At 40.8% G+C, this 18,685-nt stretch overlaps 1 protein-coding gene across 1 annotated transcript in view; it reads left to right on the plus strand.

Annotated features, from left to right (window-relative positions):
- Nucleotides 1–18,685, plus strand: part of ccdc85cb (coiled-coil domain containing 85C, b) — a gene marked incomplete at both ends in the record, with an annotated part of 44,703 nt that overhangs the window by 23,989 nt on the left and 2,029 nt on the right. The window contains 3 exons of the mRNA XM_083898734.1: nt 7,779–7,858; nt 8,969–9,010; nt 15,172–15,276. Of these exons, the coding sequence (XP_083754860.1) occupies nt 7,779–7,858; nt 8,969–9,010; nt 15,172–15,276 (227 nt within the window). The remainder of the gene's footprint in view (nt 1–7,778; nt 7,859–8,968; nt 9,011–15,171; nt 15,277–18,685) is intronic.

Raw genomic sequence — 18,685 nt, forward strand, 5'->3', positions numbered from 1 at the left:
ACACACACACACACACACATACAGTGCAGTATATGCAGGGACAGTGAGGTGTAAGTCACAGATGCAAATGTAGGCTGCATTGGACCCAAATAGAACGCAGACATATTACACTAGAACTAATCTACATATAAACATGCACAATTCATCTGCTCCTCTTTTTAATGGGAGAGTATGAACATCATTAAGTTAAAGGTGCATTATGTAATAGTTTTAAAGCAACTGGCCATAAAATCCTCCTAATATGTCACAGAGACTCAGGAATAATGTTCATATAACAAACTGAACTCACCAACAACAACAGTACAGCCAAAATATTTGCATTAAACAAATATTTTGCAGACTGCAAATCATGTTTATGTTTTGAAACCATGTTTTGGCATGTGGCACCACCTACCACCGTCTACCAATCATTGCAGTTAGTCGAGTCTCAGCTGACGAGCAACCACGGGTTGCCAGTTACGTCAGAAAACGAAACCTAAAAGACCTTGGTATTTTGAATTTGAATGTAGTAACCGTTTTTGGCCACATTCTTACATATGGCACCTTTTAAGGTACTTTTATAAATTCTGTTCCAAAAATTGATTTACCTTAAGGTTGTAATGTTATTTTTTTGTTAAAAAAGGCTAAGTCAGGGTCACTTATTAATTATCATTTCAGTTTTTAAAACATTCTGAAATGGCTGCACTAAATGATTCAATACACATCACACTATACTCTCCTGGAATTGAGCAGAAGGAAGTATTCTTTTTTAACTTTTTGCAGCACTGTGGTTTAGTGTTGTAAGGAACACCAGCCGATTCCACTTTAAAACAACATACAATTCTGTATATGTCATGACACTTTATGCCAAATGCCACAAACTAGGAAAAACTAGGAACTCCCTATCCACTTGCAGTGTGCAGTATGGTTTGCATAAGACAGTTATTTGTCATGCAAACTCTGCAATAATCCTCACACATAAAAGGCTAGTTGAGTGTTAGTTAGCATCACACGCCAAGGATGTTCTCCAGTGATATTTCATTATTTGTGCCCCATCAGCTATTCCCTCTGCCGCAGTTCTTTGAGGCAACGTGATACTTCAGAAATCACGTCTTCACAAATTTTCTGAGTGAGGTTTGAGCTTCTCGACTGTCACCCACACCACAGTGTCACTGTCAGAATGTGGTTTTGTTAAAGCTGCTTGTTCGGCAAAGCACTCCAGAGCATTAGAACTTCATCCAAGAGCATTTATTTATCCCTTTACATCATCCATTTAGAATGTGTCTACTGGAGATGACGTTTATAAGCAGCTTGTGCAAAGTTAGCATGAATAAGTTGATGACCCTTGTGTTGTTTTTTTGTCAAAATATTTCAGCTGTAAACCTGCTGCTGTTATTGGGGAACAGTGTGCGCAGAGTTGTTTGGAGTGAAAAATGATCTGGACTGGAACAATAATGTGAACAAATGTGTTCATTTATCTGGTTTTGTACTCCAAATTGGCAAAACACACACACAAGGAAGATGTTACGCTGGGATGTGGGGAATCGTGTGATGGGCGTCTTGTCTGACATATTTGTCGATTAAACAAGTAATTGATTATTCATCGAAAGTAATCAGCAGATTAAATGATAATGAAGTAATTAAAACAAACACACGTCGAAGCCTTAACGGCGATCTGCTGACCTGACTTGCATTAAATTCTGAGTCGAGGCAGTGTGTGGCCTCTTTTCTGTTTCTCTTTCCCTCTCTTTTTTTCACTTTTAAGGCAGGGCCTCATTCAGATTCTTCATCCTGGTGTGGATTCAGTCTGTTCTCTATTGAGTTTCCAATGTTGCCGGTTAATGGGGATGTTATTGTATGATAAATTGGACTTTCCTTAGCAAGTGAGATCACATTTCTTGGAATTTACTCTACTTTTATTTGGGTGCGATGGCGCACAGAAAGGAGAGAAAGTCTGTTTGGACGGTTTCTGCCCCTTTTTCAACATCTTGAGGTAATTGACCCAACCTCCTGCCTTATACACACACACACACACAGATGTTTTTTTTTAATCTTTTCTCTCACACAAACACTTGCTCGCTCCCTCCCCCTCTTACACGCACATACATTCGGCTGCAATCCACAGGCACTCCCTCTTGTACAAATGCTGCACATACACACTCAGTCATACTCAGTACACACTTACACACATCGCCAGGAGAATATCCATGTCTCTGTGCTAAAACACTGCGACGCAGCTGTGAATGGGAGATGAAAGCCAGAGGAATAATAAAAACAGAGTGATTCCGGTGCACTGCAGGCTTCTAAACATCCAAGAGATCTCAATTTAAAACATTAGGGGATTCCGAAAGCATTGTCCTTGTTAACTTTACTGTTTTGCCAAAGCTGTTTTCATGTCGCAAAGGCCTTGGAGGAACAGTGTGGAGGCTGGTTCTGCTGTAATTGCATTACTACCTGGCACTGTCGGCTAAATGCCGAGTGCATATTTGCACATGCATGGTCTAATAATTAGTCACACTCCTTGGTTCTTGCAACATCCCGTCACCAGCATGCCTTGCTTTATGGTTGCTCCATAAACAGTGGCCTGACCTCCACCCAATGCCCCTCACTGGGAGTTGAGGCATATAAGGAGGGTGTGATAAAGAAAACAAATGTGGAGATGGAAAACAACTTTAAAGATCCCATGTTATACCCTATTTCTCCAAGTTAACCTAGTTCCCTGGTGTCCTAATGAACATGTCTGTGACATGCTTTGGTCAAAGTACCATAAGGATGAAGCACCACAGCAGTTCAATCACCCTGCCAAAACAGCCCTGTTCAGAACGCTCTATTTAGTAGTATCTCTTTAAAAAAGAAAGAAGAAAAAAAACAGGAAATGACAGGAGTTAGCATTTGGAAGTGATCATTTGCAGGCTCTAGCAGGCACATTGCCGTCATATATAACATGTATCCACTGGACAGATAAATCCTCTGAGGCTGGAGGCTTGTGTAGGACTCTGTGCTGCACTGTGGAGCCAAGAATAGAACTTTTCGCGGACTTGGCAAACTTCTGGTGTTCAGGCGCTGTTGCCCTCGCCAGCACTCTTGCGTGTTTTATCTGTACTTAGACTGAGGAGGACCATAAAAAAATGAGTGAGTCATCTTTTTTCACACTTTGGTGACTGGTAGGGCCCCCAGAGTCCCAAATATAAGGATTTAAATTATTAAAAAGTTGATTTTGCATAATATGGGACATTTAAACAAGCTTAAAAAAAGGTAAATCGTTGCAAATCTACCTAAAGTTTTTAAAATGTTAAAGTACATGATCAAAAACAAATTTTGTACCTGTGTATGTCTATATACAGTTGTCCTTATAGTTTAAAACACAGTTGTTAACCTATGATGGACAGATAGAGTTTCGCAGCAAAACAAAGAACTGGGTGAGGTCACATTTAAAATGATCACACACAGGCCAGGGAGTATCTGGAGATTCTTAGCTTTATTTAGTAACAGTGATGAGATCATGTGACGCGTTGCCAACAAGAAAATTTGACGAGCAGTGGTGAGTCTCGCCAAAAAAGACTGTGCTGCATTCAAGAGCATAAATGAAAGACAATAGACGACACAGTTAAAAGTAGAGGGACGGAGGGAAATGGAGGGAATCGTGGAGTGGGGCAGAGTTAAGGAGGGAGTGGCCACTGGAAGTGGGTCACAGTGGCACTGATGTGATGCAAAGTGACGTGCAGAGCGGGGAGGATAGACTCGCGCCACTGTTTTGCGTCACCTTTTGTCCACAAAATGCTCTCGCATAAATATTAATCAGCTCAATCCGTTGAGTAAACAACACTTAAATGCTTAGTTGGACTTTGGTGTAACTTTTCTGCTGCCTCACAGGACACACTTTACAAGATCACAGACCATGCATTGAAATCCTCTTCCAAAGTGCTTGTTTGTGTGTCGAGTTTTGCAGGGTGCACACATTTTTTTTTAGTTAGGATTTGTAGCTTTCCCTCCCGTTTCATGGGAGTGCAGTGAGGAGAGGATGTGAAGCCTCTGAAGTAGTTAAGGGGATATAAGGATGGAGCAGTGGTGGTGGAGGAGGTAACAGTTCAGTAGTCTGACCTTTCTCCCACCAGGAAGACTCACCAGAGTTGGTTGTTAAAGAGCAGGTGACAGACTGGCTTCACCCTGCTGATTCCTGCAGCTCTTTACAGTGTGTGTGTGTGTGTGTGGGAGGTGTTGAGGCGTTTGGTGCTCGTCATGTGTTCCTGTGAATATTCCCACAGCAGTTCTGCACATATTTAATCAGGATTACTTAACCTTGTCATGTGTAATGCAGAAGTGTTGCGCTCAGAGATTTAACATACCCCCCCACTATAGCACATCAAAGGCTTATAGATTGGGAGTGGATTGAGCGCAGTATATGGTGCTGTATGTTAAAATGCAATGTGCTCATTGCTGTGGGGTTTCCACACATAACGCCAGTTCCCGGTGCTCCTAGTTGTCTGCGCCAGCGTCGAACAATTAATCATTTTCACATCAAAAAAAACAAAACAAGGCGGAACAACTCAATTAGCTAATTGCAACGGCTGCAATTTAATAGTTCCATTTCTATTGTTCTATATTCTATGCCAAAAGTGCGATGCATAAATCATTCACATCTTAGAGTTCTCTGTAACACAGTCAATATGAAACTGAAGCTTGACTCGAGGAGTTATACCGCAAATGAAACCACAATCGCAATATAACGCCAAATAATTAAGTGTATACTGTATATTTAAAGAGATAAGAATCACTCTGATGATGGAGAAATCTCCATCATGGTAACTCATCTTAATGTACACACCACCTGGGAGTATAGAAACCCCATCAGCATTCATTTTCCGTCCTTCCCTTCCCCTCTTTCTGATGCGTCTCCCTTTGTTGGTGCTGGTGATGACTGAAGGCTGAAGAACCTTCATCCTAATCGGCTTGAGATCTTGGCCGCAGGTCAGGGCAACAGATGAATCCAGATTAGAGTGTCACAGGGCAGGAAGAGAGGATTAGTAGTCCCGGCTGCAGCAGCAGCAGCAGTCTTAACCGTTGGTTAACCAGCCATACACCATACAGCACTGTCTGCTCTGGCTCGTCTAAAAAGCTGAACAGAAATTGGTCTTCAGGTCCTGCCAAGGTAACATTCACTCATGTTTATTCCTTTCTCAGCCATTAATGGGGATAAATCATGGGTAAGCAAGTGGAAACATGAAAACAATCACGTTCTACTCATTCACTACAATATGATTTATCTAAGGCTGGTGTATTTCAATGCATATGTATAACCTAGCACGGGGCTTTCCAGACTTGGGGGGGGGGGGGGCTTTTTAAAGATGACAAATCATTGTGACCTAATTAACAATACTTTACACTGTAAATCATGAAATAACCCATTTGAAGAGATAAATGTTATGTCAAATACACATAGATCATAAATAAAAGGCTAGAAGAATTCTGCAAATTTATGTCTTCTATTAATTTATTATGTCCAAACAACAAACGACCAAAAAAAAACTACAACCTGTTTTCTCTCATTCTTAACCACATCTATGGAATTGGGTTAATTTGAGTTATGTCAATTAGAGCTGCAAATATCATTTATTTTCATAAGGTTAGGTTACTGTAGAATGCTGCATGTAAACATCATCTACAGTGGGATTGGTGTGTGTGTGTGTGTGTGTCTCTGATGTTGATTTTGGAGAATAGTGCCCCCTGGTTGCACGGTGTTGGAAAAACTAGGTCATAAAACCTCTTTGAGTAAAACTAACATTACTGACTCGTACTTCTACAACAGTGTGTGTGTGTGTGTGTGTGTGTGTGTGTGTGTGTGTGTGTGTGTGTGTGTGTGTGTGTGTGTGTGTGTGTGTGTGTGTGTGTGTGTGTGTGTGTGTGTGCGTGTGTGTAGCCTGCAGTGGTGAATTCTCCACTGCGTCTGGCTCAGCCTGTCATTTTCAGCAGCAGTCCTCCCCATCGGCTCCGTCTGTTATATCTCCACACATCACTGTCTCCGTTCTCCGTTCCTGTTCGAAAATGAAACAAAGTGCATGGCTGCTTTGATCTCGATGTAAATTAAATATTTTAGATAACAGGCGCTCTGTGTAGCCGCCCCCCCGCCCCTAACCCCCCACTCCTCTCATAGTTCCTGTCCCTGGTTTGAACTCGCTGAGGTTGATTCACGTAAGGCAGAATGCTTGCCGTTGTTATCAGGGTCCTGAGTTTCCAGTGAGGCAATTAGGCCATAATTAACACTGTTTGCCAGATTGTCAGCATCTCAAGTAACATGCAGGCATGCAGGGAAAGTGTGAAGCAAAAAAGGGACATGAGTAAAGGTCAAAAGTTAGGTCAAGCACTGCTAATCTGGGTGGTAAGGCTCAGTGCTTGACCTTTAACATTAGGCTACAACTATTTTTTTTTTGTTTTTAGCACATGGAGTTCATTTTTCAAAGTGTTAAACACTTAACACAATAATAATGCTATTAGTTTTGAGTTTCCCTAGAAGTAAAAAAAAAGCTTACATTTAGGGATTAACTTAAAGTAGATTTGTTGTTTTTACATAATTGTTAATGAACTTTTCTTTGTTGCACAGTCAAAACAAAAAAAAATGGTGACAATGCTTCCACACAACAGAATTAGAATTAGTTCTATTTACACACACACACACACAAGATAGTGAATCAGACATTGAACTCATCCTTATTATGCACCAGTAGTGAAAACTCACACATATCTGCTACAGGGAAACAGTGGAGGATCCGGTCAGGGATTTAAACCGGCAACCCTTTAGTTACAAGCCCAATACCTTTCCTCTTGGCCGTGGGTGGGCTGCCCAAAACTGTGTAAAACCCTTCATTTATTTAATATATGAAAACCATCTTGCTGGCTGCACTTACTGCAGATGGGGTCCACACATTAATGCGGCTCACTGGTTTCATGCTGCCCATTTTTGGCTCAACAATGTTTTGTTCACTCAGTCATCAGTAACTTTACCTTCAGCCTAAACAGTTTAGTGCTAATTAGTAAAATAGCCTAATATGTGAAACCAGTGACTGCACATTTAAATGAACAACATGGCAGCTAAACCAGTGGGAAATTATTTGATTATTAATTGATTATTAAATGAATCGTCACCTGTTTTGTTAATCAATCTGATTTTTCAGCTTCTTAAATGTGAATATGTTCTGGTTTCTTTGCTTCAAACAGCAAAGAAGTCATTAAAACAGATTAATTTTTGTTTGTGGACAAACTAAGACATTCAAGAACATCATGATGTCGAGGTTTAGGAAAAAATGATCAACATTTTATGATTTATATCACGTCACTTATTGGGACTATGATGTACCATTGTACTGTGTGTTTACGAGTGTTATATTATTTCTGACCAAACTATATTTATTTTGTCATTTATGCTGTGAAAACTGTGGTGAGGCCTCATGATTGACAGCAGACTGACTCATGATTTGTCAGCCGTGTACCTGCGGGACCTTGACACCGTGGCTTGCTTTGCTTTGCTGACACAAATTGATATTGCGTTTTATTTTTTGTCGCCCATCAAAACTGATGCAAACAAAAACTGTGCATGCATTTTTTGGGGGGTTCACCGGGTTTCAAAGTAAAAGATAACCTCAGTTAAAATGCACACATTCCAAGAATGCTCTTCCACAAGGAAATTCCATCCGAGCTCTATATGGGGTCCTTTGCTCCAGTTGCCCCTGCCAGCTTGTTTCCCAGTTGAGGTCTTTCAAATGCTAATCAATTGTCCTCCCCTCTTCTCTTCTCTCTCTCTCCAGATTCCTCCTCCAACTACATCAGGCAGCTGGAGACAAAAGTGCGGATCCTGGAGGACGATAACAATAAGCTCCTTTCACAGGTGAGATCCACATGCTCCACAGATGGGCGTCAGGATCAAACTTCTATCACTCACAGACACCGCAGTTGCATATTTAGCCCAGTTACTCGTCTGCTCTAGTGCAACTTTTTTTTTAAACTCGCAGGGAAACGTGAATCGGGAGCAGCATGAGACGAAGTGGAAAACCACCCCCTCAAAAACACCCTGCTACCCTGTTAGTTGGAGAATATGTTTATCCATGTTTAATTCATGGGGAGTCAGTATAAGCTTCAGTAGCGAGCAGTGATGTTAGCCCCTGAGGGGAAAGTGTGGCAGCGGAGGAGAGAGACGAGAGGAGAGGAAAAAAAACGAGGGGAAAGAGGCATTAAGTGACAGTGGCAGAGTAAAGCATTTTCCTCCAAAGTTGACCTTGCTCTGACTTCTCTTTAATTTGGAGGATGGAGCTCTGAGTTGAGTGGAGGTGGGAGTGTGAGTGTGAGAAGAGGGCGGGGGAATATTTGGGTCTGGTTCACCAGGAGGTCACATGTCAGTCTGCAGAAGTATGTGCCACATACACACAACTTAGGACAAACAGACTCACGGTGGAATTTAGAACGCAAGCCTGATAACTGGTCACGTGTAGGGGGGGAACAAATGGTAAACATAAAACATACACAAATCCTGGTCCTTTAAACGCCGTTTGTTATCTTTATGATGTGATACATCCGTATGAAGACAGTTCAAAAGGCTTTTTTTTTATTTCAAGTGATTTCTCTCCCCCTCCCCAATTATCTCCCAGTAGATTCATGTGTAGGCTGGAATCCCAGATATAAAGCCTAAATCCTCCTCGTAGCCCTGAAGTGCTATATTTATGGCGCTATACACATTGTCTCACATCCATCGGGACGCATAATATGAGCCCGCTTCTTAAAGTCAATTATAGTCCTTGTTCATCTTTGAAGTGATGATGTTTTTTTTCTTTCTTCCTTTTCTTTATGTGAGATCACCATGAATGCGACCGTATTTATTATTTAAACTGTATCTTTATTTTTGCCGTAGCGCAGGAACAACATTTACATTTACAACCTCTGATAAGGGCATTGAATATTCAAATAATGAACCGATATATCATTATGTTTCTCTCCCCCGCAGGCTCATAGCAGATATAGCTTATCACAAATACAGACGAAAAAGGTAACCTCCTGAAATGTCGTTAATCATCTGCGTGTCTCTCCGTCGACAAAATTCTCAGCCTCTTTCGCCTTCTCTCTCTTTTATCTGTTTGGTGGTGGGACTTTACACGGCTTTGAGCTTGGTGCTTTACTTCTGTACGGAGCGTGGACACAATAAAGGGAACACCTGTACTTTGAATATTGTGCAATAACGACATATTCAGTACTGCACTGCATCAACTTCAGGCACATTTCAGTGTTCATTCGATTACTTGTTGTATGAAAAAGATGAAAAGATCTATTTTTTTATGACATAGCTAAGAAATCATTTGATTACCTTTTAGTATAAAGACTCCTCTCCATGTATTTAAACTATATAAGTTAAGTATAAAAACTACATATCCCAGGAAGTCTCTACAAGAAATAGTTTTCTAATATCATGACTTCTTGCTTTTATACTTTTTGTGCACACAAAATTTTACATGTTTTTGTACAGTGTCTGCACAAAATGAACTTTTAACCTTTGAAATTCAGTTATTTTTTTCAATAGACTAACAGTTTTTCCTCCTTTCCAGTCTTTTGAGCAACTCTTAGAGTTATGTCAATTATTTATTCTTCCTCCTATAGCATTTATTTCCCAAAACGTCACAGTATGTCTTACAGCTGAAATGATTAATCGATTACTAAATGAATCGCCAACTATTTTGATAATCGATAATCGGTTTGAAGCTTTTTTCATGATTAAAACAAGATTTCTGATTGTTTTAGCTTCTTAAATGTGAATATTTTCTTGGTTTCTTTGCTCCACATCACAAAGAAATCATTCAAACTGAATCGTATTTGTTTGTGGACAAAACAAGACATTCAACAACATCATAATTTCCAGATTTGACAAACACTGAACAAAGTTTTTTTTAACATTTTCTGACATTTTATGGGCCAAACGATTCATCGATTAATCGAGAAAATAATCGACAGATTAAACTATTATGAAAATAATCGTTAGTTACAGCTCTAGTATGTCTTTAAGACTCTATTCAGGCATGTGCTGTTGAACTTAACATTGAATTTATTCAAATACGTTTATCACATGCTCATTGGAGTTAGACTGTGTTACCTTGTAGAAGTCCTGCATCTGTGTCCAGTCCTGTTTTTGGCCTCCTACGCTCTGGTAGCATGCTGCGCTAATGAATGAACCTAGGTGGCCCTGCTTGTTACGGGACCTCTCTTGGCAGGAAAGCCTTTTTTCTGTGCTTTGAGATGTTTTTGCACTGCACTGTCTGTGTGTTTGATACACTGGGTGCACATGAGGTGAACGAGCGCTACGTTGTGCTTTGGTGCATAAATGAAGTGGTGGGTTAAATCATTTACGATGTGGGGTCAACATGGGTAACATCCAGGCAGCTGTAATAGATGCCTGGATTGTGGTATGCAAATGATGGAATGTCTGTCCAAAGTTGTGAAAGATCATTAAGGGTTGTGTCTCAAATAAACGTTGATTTCTTAAATGTTTACTCCAGTAAATAATGGAAGAAAGAGCAGCACCTCGGTTTGCTTTTGAACCTGACTCTTACAATGCATTTTCTCTGACGTACGGTATCTGAAAGCTCTCAGGTGAGGTTGTTTCAATAGATTAGTCACCTCAAAGGACATTATTGCCTAACTTCCTACGTTATGAAACTGGCCCATTGAAACTTGTGTTAAACCTGAAAGAAACAATAGCCTCTTATCGCTGGAATGTTGACCCTCTGAACAAGCCTGGCTGTAGTGCTTTTACTGTACTAAGGGAACAAGGGAGGGAGTTAATAACATGGTCCCACAGAAGATATGAACAAAGTCTTACTTTGCGTTAATGTACATACAGCGCGTGTGTGTGTATGACACACACAGGTACACGCCGCCACATGCGTGTGCGCGATTCCCTCTATTACTTCTTCTCCCACTCAGCTCACCCATGTCTTCTAACCGTTAATTATCTCTCTCTTAACTCAGTGGAGTGTGAGGATTTCACTACGCGCTCACTTTACCATGAACAAGTGCTCAGTGTGACACTAGATCACATGTGTGCAGGGTAATTAATGTCACAAAGGACTGAGGTTAATGAAATGAAGTTTATTTTTTGATGAACTTACATTATCGCAGAGAAGTAAGATATTGCGTTACCAGAATATCACACAATGATTCTTTAATTTAAAGGAGTCATTTTATATCCTATTTCTCCAAGTTAACGTAGTTCCCTGGTGTCCTAATGAACATGTCTGTGACATGCTTTGGTCAAAATACCATAAATGCACCACGCTCTGTTTGGTAGTATCTCTTTGGTTCCACCTTAAAGGTCCACCTTAAAAAAAAAGTAAAACGAAACTTAAGGGACAGGAAATGACATCAGCCACAGAGGCTATTGGGAGCTAACAGAAGTTAGCATTTGGAAAAGTGATCATTTGCGATCTAGCAGGCACATTGCTGTTATATATAACTTGTATCACCTGGAAGTTCGTGTGGGACTCTGTGCTGCACTGTGGAGCCAAGAATAGAACGTTTAGCGGACTTCACGGACTTCCAGTCTTCGGATACCGTTGCCCTCGCCACCACTCGCATGTTGGGGACAAAGCAATAACAGAAATTTAGCACATTGTGACATCCCAATGAGCGCGGAAGTCAACATTGCGTGTTTTATCTCCTGTACTTAGACTGATGAGGACCACAAAAACATGAGTGAGTCATCTTTTTTCACACTTTGCCGACTTTGCCCCAAATATAAGGATTTAAATGATTAAAAAGTTGATTTTGCATAATATATGGGACCTTTAAAGGAGGATGACAAGAGCTAAACAGAACGTTTTAAAGGCTACAAACACGATTAACAGTCAGTATGTTAATGCAGTGTTTCTCAAGCCTGGTCATGTATGTTTGAGATGTTGCTCTGCTCTAACACACCTGATTCAAATGATCGGCTCGTTATCAAGCTCTGGAAAAGCCTGATAACGAGCATTTGATTCAGGTGTGTCGGAGCAGGGCGACATAAGGTAGGACCATGGTTGAGAAACTCTGTTAATGTAGTTAATCTGTACTGTAATTGGACTAAATAGATATAATATATTTTGGGAGTAGAAATACTATTATATATGTATATGTTCAACTGTTCAAACTGGCCTGTGTGCTCTGCACATGCTTCACTTCTCCCGTATCCAGGCTGTAACCTATAATAAAAGAAGCCGGTACACAGAAGAATAAGACAATCGTGAGAAAAATGTACACATAATAGACACACAAGTAGAAAAACTGTCTGAATAAGCTGCTGTCAGTGATGTCATCTTTAGATCAACTTCCAGGAAAGTAGCATTTTTCCTCTTCTATCCCTCAGGATTATATGAAATTACAGGTTATTACATGGAAAGTTTCTCCTAGATTTTACTGTTAGTCACTGAGCAAACACCAGATTAGTGATCGCAGTCACAATGTGGAGCCAATTAACCCAGGTTTTAACTAAAGTATTTGACTGAGAGCAGCTTTAAGTTTCACTTAGGAACTGCTCTCTCTCTCTACCTTTTTCTGGCGTCACTGTTGCTCCTCGTTACTCAAGTAGGAAATGAAGCATGACAACCACAGCTTCTCCCCGTCACAGCAGAGAACATTGTGATGGATGGATAGATGGAGCGGCCTGAGCTTTAACCATGTAGACTGCAGAAAAAGCCGACTGTCCCCAGCTGTCTGGCAAACAAATCACTGTGTTGGTCTCGGACGTCAAGGTCAACCAAGGGAAGGAAGTAAAGTTGGACAGCGGTCGCTTTGTTTGCTAAACTAGACTTGGCACAGGGGCTGCACAATATTAGGAAAACGTGCCATATGCGATTATGTTATTGGAAACTGGGATAACGGTGACTGTGTTAAATACACAAATGCTAAAGTATTGTGTCTTTCTTCCCCCTTTAAAGGGACACTGCGTAGTATTTATGGGTTTAGATGACCCAAAATCCAGTTTTTTATGCATATTATGTGCTCCTGCATTGTCAAGTCGCTGTATAATAGTTTTTGTTTCATTTTCGTAGTGTTTCAAAAAGTCATGTAAAATAACATGGTCACGGGCCGCTGTTGCATTGCCACTGTTAGCAGCGAGACGCCATGTTTCTACGGGAGCCTGTATAGACAAACCCGAGAGAACAAATCAAGCGTCGCTTTACTTGTAGCGGAAGTCCCGCCTCCACTGACGGAGCTAATACGATATACAAAAGACACACTTATACATCTGAATAAATACTAGAACCTCATCTGCTGACACGGAGAAAGACGACGAGGACGACATTTGACCGGCTGAGGATACCGTAGCGCTCAGGGAAGGGAGGGGGTGAGCAGAGGAGCAATTCTTGTTGTAAATTTCAGCCTCTCCTCTTATAGATGTCACTATAAACTACTTACTTCACCTTTAACAAATGATCTGCTTCTCTAACCAAACATCCTTTACTATCTGTATTGTAGAAATAAATGAATACAATTATGGAAAAAAAGGGTACAATTACATGAGAGAGATGAAAAACAAATTTTTACAAATAAAAACAACTGAGACATGTTTACAGGGCGGCTCCAAAACCCCCGAACATTAGCTGCTCTTGTTGTGATTACGCAACAAAAAAGTCCCTCAGACATCTGTCCCTCATTCAGATGTGTGAGACACAGAGCGCAGACAGCTGACAGACACAAAGTTGACAGAGATAAATGGCAGAGATGCAGACTGAGGGCACAAATGAGAGAAAAAAAACTATAAGGGTAGAAGAAAAAGTACACGGGGAAGGACTGAGCAAAGGTTAGAGGAACAACGGGACAGTTGATAAGGTCAGGGACGTCAATGGACAGTGCAGACGAGGTGAACATGTTCAAAATGTACGCGAGTGTGCACCTGAGCATGTGGCACAGAGGTATTATAGAGGCAGACAACACAGCACAATGTCCATGCATCCGTATAAACACACACACACACTGCTCAGTGGGTTATTTATAGCCCCAGTGGCCCCAGGCATCACGTGTGTTTACACACCGCGCCTCATACAGAGGGAACATTAATGCGTGAGATGAGAAATGTCATAAGGAACACTGGCGTTGTGTCGTGTTCCTGCCCACAGAGAGACGTCGGGCTGGTTACCGCCTCCAGGAACCAGTGGTCTTTTGCTGCTAATGAGGACAAATTGTAGGAACACTGTCTCCGTGTAATGGCCCTCGATGATGTACAATGTGATACAGCCCCAGTGTTCTGGAGCCCCGGCAAACAAAAATCAGCTTTGCAAACGAAGTGCTCGGAGCGATGGCGTCACGGGGGACACTGAGAGTGCAGGCAGGTGCCAGTGTAGGAGAGGGTGTGTGGGGGTGTGTGTGTGAGGGGGGTGAGTGAGAGACCCATACTGTCTTTAATGAAGCATCACTGAGGATCCTAATATACACAGTGGAGGCAGACAGAAACACTTGCAGTAATCAGTGTTTCACTGGCGCCACTTAATGTGTAATGTCATTTTCAAGTGTTGTTACTGTTCAAAATGCGCTTTTATCTCAAATGTCCTGTCATTTCCTGTCATCTTTCAAATATTTAATATTATATATTTAATACTATATATATTTAATATAGTTTATATATGAGCTGACTTAAGCATTATTTTTAGATACTCATTTATACAGTATATCTGTATGAATATAATTATTACTGGGTAATAATTCAGTAATGTATATGGAGATGTTCAAAAAAGATCGTGTACATATAATGTGTATAATTAATTTTCTGATATGTCATCGTGATAATGTGAGAGGATGATCGACAACAAAAATATTGTATTGGCCTTTAAAAAAATTCTAAATGTATAATATTAAAAAGAGATTTATTTAATATGCTTAAGCATGAGTAGCATGAGCTTTAATTCATAAATATGTCAGTCATTGTATGTTTTTGGTGATGGATTGTAAAAATACACAAGTTAATGTTAATGTCATGTTATTACTGAGGCAAATGTGTGATTTGTGTGCATACGTGTGCATTGCTCACTTCCTGTCTGTACATTTTGTCCCTATTCTTGTGTTCGCTCTATAATTCTGATCACTTAACCATACAGAGATGCAGTTTTTGAGGTATTATTTGTGTTTTGTTTTTATAACATTTGTTTATTTTTTGTGTGTCTCTCTCTCTTTTTTTTTTTTGCCCAGCAGTGTAACCCAGGTGACCTCCGTGCCCTGAGGAAGGGAATGACCCTCTACCACTCAGAGTCCCAGCTGTCCTCGCTGCCTCAGCGCCAGGACGCCATGCACATGGTGGGTACACAGAAGGCAAACACAGACACACACACACACACATACACATACTTGATAGATAGACAAACAGACAGACCGGGACAACGATTAATTTTTAATATTGATGCACATCCATGGATACAAACTTCAGGAGGCAAAAATCAACACTGGAGCCTGTTTTACACAAAAATGAGCAGGTGTACCTGGGACTTTAACTCTGTGATTTATACTTATGACCAGAATAGGAGTGACTGTGTGTTTTAGTATTGCATTAAAATTACTCTGGGCATGAAGTAGACAAAGATTAAATTAGCATGTTCACCCAGGTGTTGCATTCCCGCTAAAGCTGATTGGGGCTGTGCACACTGCAGAGTCATTTGACCTGGGAGTGAATGCCACTTAAACACATCCCACTGGTCAAAAAAAGTATTTTAATCCTGGCATTAAACAGGTTTTATGACCAGTGGTAATGTGTTATATGACTCTCAGTATGCTTTTCATGTGCAGTTAAGTCTTCCTACCATCTATGAACTTTGAGATATTCACTTCTTTACACTGACAGAGCATGAAATTGGTCTCCACATGCACCAGCCTTGATTTCACCACACTAATGTCACCGTTTTGTTGTTCTCCTGTTTAGTAGCGTCCGCTATAATTTCTGTGTGAGGTGTGTGTTAGTCTGACTTTTATTTAGTATTACAAAAGTCTGGTTTTAGTCAGACTAACACAATAAATCTTTCTTCTTTTGTCATGTACTTTATGTGGTTATGTATGGAGACAGGCAGTAATTGCACACAGACACACACAGGCTTAATTGAAGGGAGGGCTGTACCGCTGCCTACACAGTGGAATCAAGTCAAGTCAGCTCTAATTCACTTTGCTGCAAACGCTCCAAGTATAACCACCACACGCATGCAGTAAGAAAGAAAGGGCGGGAGGCAGGGAAGGAAATTAAACGTGAGATAAAGATAAGAAAGGACAATTATCAAGAGTCAACCTCTGCTGCTGTGAACTCTCATTCTGTGGCCTTTCAGCTCCAGGCTTTTCCCTGGAGCCTGTTTGAACTGAATCCTGCTATGAAAGTAATAATTCTCGTCAATCCACCAACACCCTCTGACCCCGTCAGTGTGTGTGGAGGAGAGGCTGGATAATTGTTTTCTGACTGCTTAAGGACTAAATCTCCCCTGTGTAAAAAAAAAAGAAGAAGAGGAAAAAAAGGCCCAGTGGTGTGACGCATGGCCAAACTAGCACGTTTTTTTAAGCTCGTGGGTCACACCCGCCTCGTGCTGCTACATAACGTCCATGAACCTTGACCCGATAAAAGATCCCTCCCTCCCCCCGCTGGAGGAAGGATAAACTGCAAACGATCTTTGCGCTCGCCTCTCCCTGCATTTAATTTTGCACTAGAGTTGCGCAAGAGAGACAAGGTCGCGGTGTTGATGTAATCTGTGAATTCTGGCTCCCTGCAGAAATGACACATGGTGTCGTTCTGACACGGTCGCTGGTGTAGTTTTTGGAATAACAGTGACACAATAGGGTAACATTAGTCTGGTTCTAAGCAAAAAAAACACAATATATTACAATACCATATGTGTAAATTACCACAAAATAATGCACTAACACCGTTATGTTGGGACAAGGATTCATGCAAGTTTCTTCTTGTATCTTGAAATGTGATCAATGATTTTACCTTAGATCACTTTCCTGGGATTTATACTACCACAAGAGAGAATATGTGTGTGTCACATTTGGAAAAAGATCAGTAACGAACCATCAATAAAAGGATAAATCAGGAGTCTGAAGATGGTGCCACATTTCGGATATAGGTGAAACTGTTGGGTGGAACGAGATATGTAGGATGTAGGGACTCTTTTTGTGTGTGTATCATCCTAATCTATCAACTCAACCTTTATGTTTAGTGCTTTGTCTCTCGTACAGGTTGTGTATGCATGCATGTGTGTGTGTGTGTGATATTGTTGGACTGGAAACAAAGGAGACAGATGAAAAGAAACTATGAATAGAGAAAGAAAGCTGCCAGGCTGCATGATTCTCACAAACATTCCAGGAGTCAGCGCTGAATCGTTATGCTCCGACTACAAACCATTGATTGTGACAGCGTTCCCTTTCCCTCCCCCTCAAACTGCGCGGGCCTGAATCAGGTCTGTTTACGCAGGCAAGCCATAAGAAACTGTACGCCATGTGAAGAGTAAACATCGCTGCGAGCTGGCTCTGTCTCTGTGCTGTCAAAGGGCTTTTCACTGTAGGATGAACTGAGAAGTTCAACACTCGTAACAATAAGACATGTACACTCTTCACGTTGTTTCACTTAAACCAACAGATGTGAACATTGGAAGGAGCAGGTGATAAGGATTTATACATGTTTTGTCCACAGCGGAAGGACTGTAAATGTAAGCTGATAACAAAGGGAAGCGCAGACAGTTTTGCATATTATTGTCTTACAATGGTTCATCTCTACACAGCACAGCTATACTTATAATTCATTGTATACACTCTTAGAAATAAGGATTCCAAAAAGGGTCCTTCTACAAGGGCTGAGGTTCTACCTGGAAAATTTTGCTTCTGAAAAATCCTTTCCCAAAGAAATGGGTTTTTCAAGGGTTCTTGGTAACACTAATGGTTCCAGTAAAGAACCATGTTGATCCAGAGAACCCTTTGAAACCCCTTTCCTGAATAAAGGGTTTTTAAAAGGGTTCTTAGTGGAACCCTCCAAAAGGGTAAACCTTTTTAAAAAGGTTCTACCTGGAGCCAAAAAGGGTTCTCCTATGAGAACAAGCCAAAGAACCTTATATGGTTCTACTTAGCACTTTGATTTCTAAGAGTGTAGAACAGATTTCTATTTCTATTGCATTTCCAGTTATACTGCCCTTATTGTGTGTTATTACTTAAACCATTTCTTTTACCAGAGAAACTCTTTGAATCTTAATAATGGCACGACGTTGTAGATGTGTATCAGTCGAGATATTTCCATCATCCATCATCTATAATGCTTAGTATGTGAGGATGACAAAAGGGAGCTGGAGACGATCTCACCTGATCTGATTTAGGTCAAAAGGCATGTTACATCCTGGACAGATCACTCCACCCTTCAGTCTCCAAATAACCAATCCATAAGCTGCATGTGTTTGGGCTGTGGGAGAAGTGAGAAACCCAGAGTTGTTCATGTATCAAAGCTCATAAGTGGGTGTGGCTACTTTTCTTAATTTATCAGCCAGTTTAACATCAGTTTTCCATTTCCTTGCCCTCACAAATCCAATATGATAACCTATCACTGCCGCGGAAAAAAATGCGTAAACACTGCAGCAAATGTGAGATAAACAGTCGTTCTTGTTTTCTGCGGTTGCCAGGTAAGAATTTGTCAGGTCATCACTCAACACCGGTACAAGACGTCAACTCTTTATGAAGCTGTTGT

Source organism: Microchirus variegatus (assembly GCF_963457635.1).
Source record: "Microchirus variegatus genome assembly, chromosome: 12".
Taxonomy (NCBI): Eukaryota; Metazoa; Chordata; class Actinopteri; order Pleuronectiformes; family Soleidae; genus Microchirus; species Microchirus variegatus.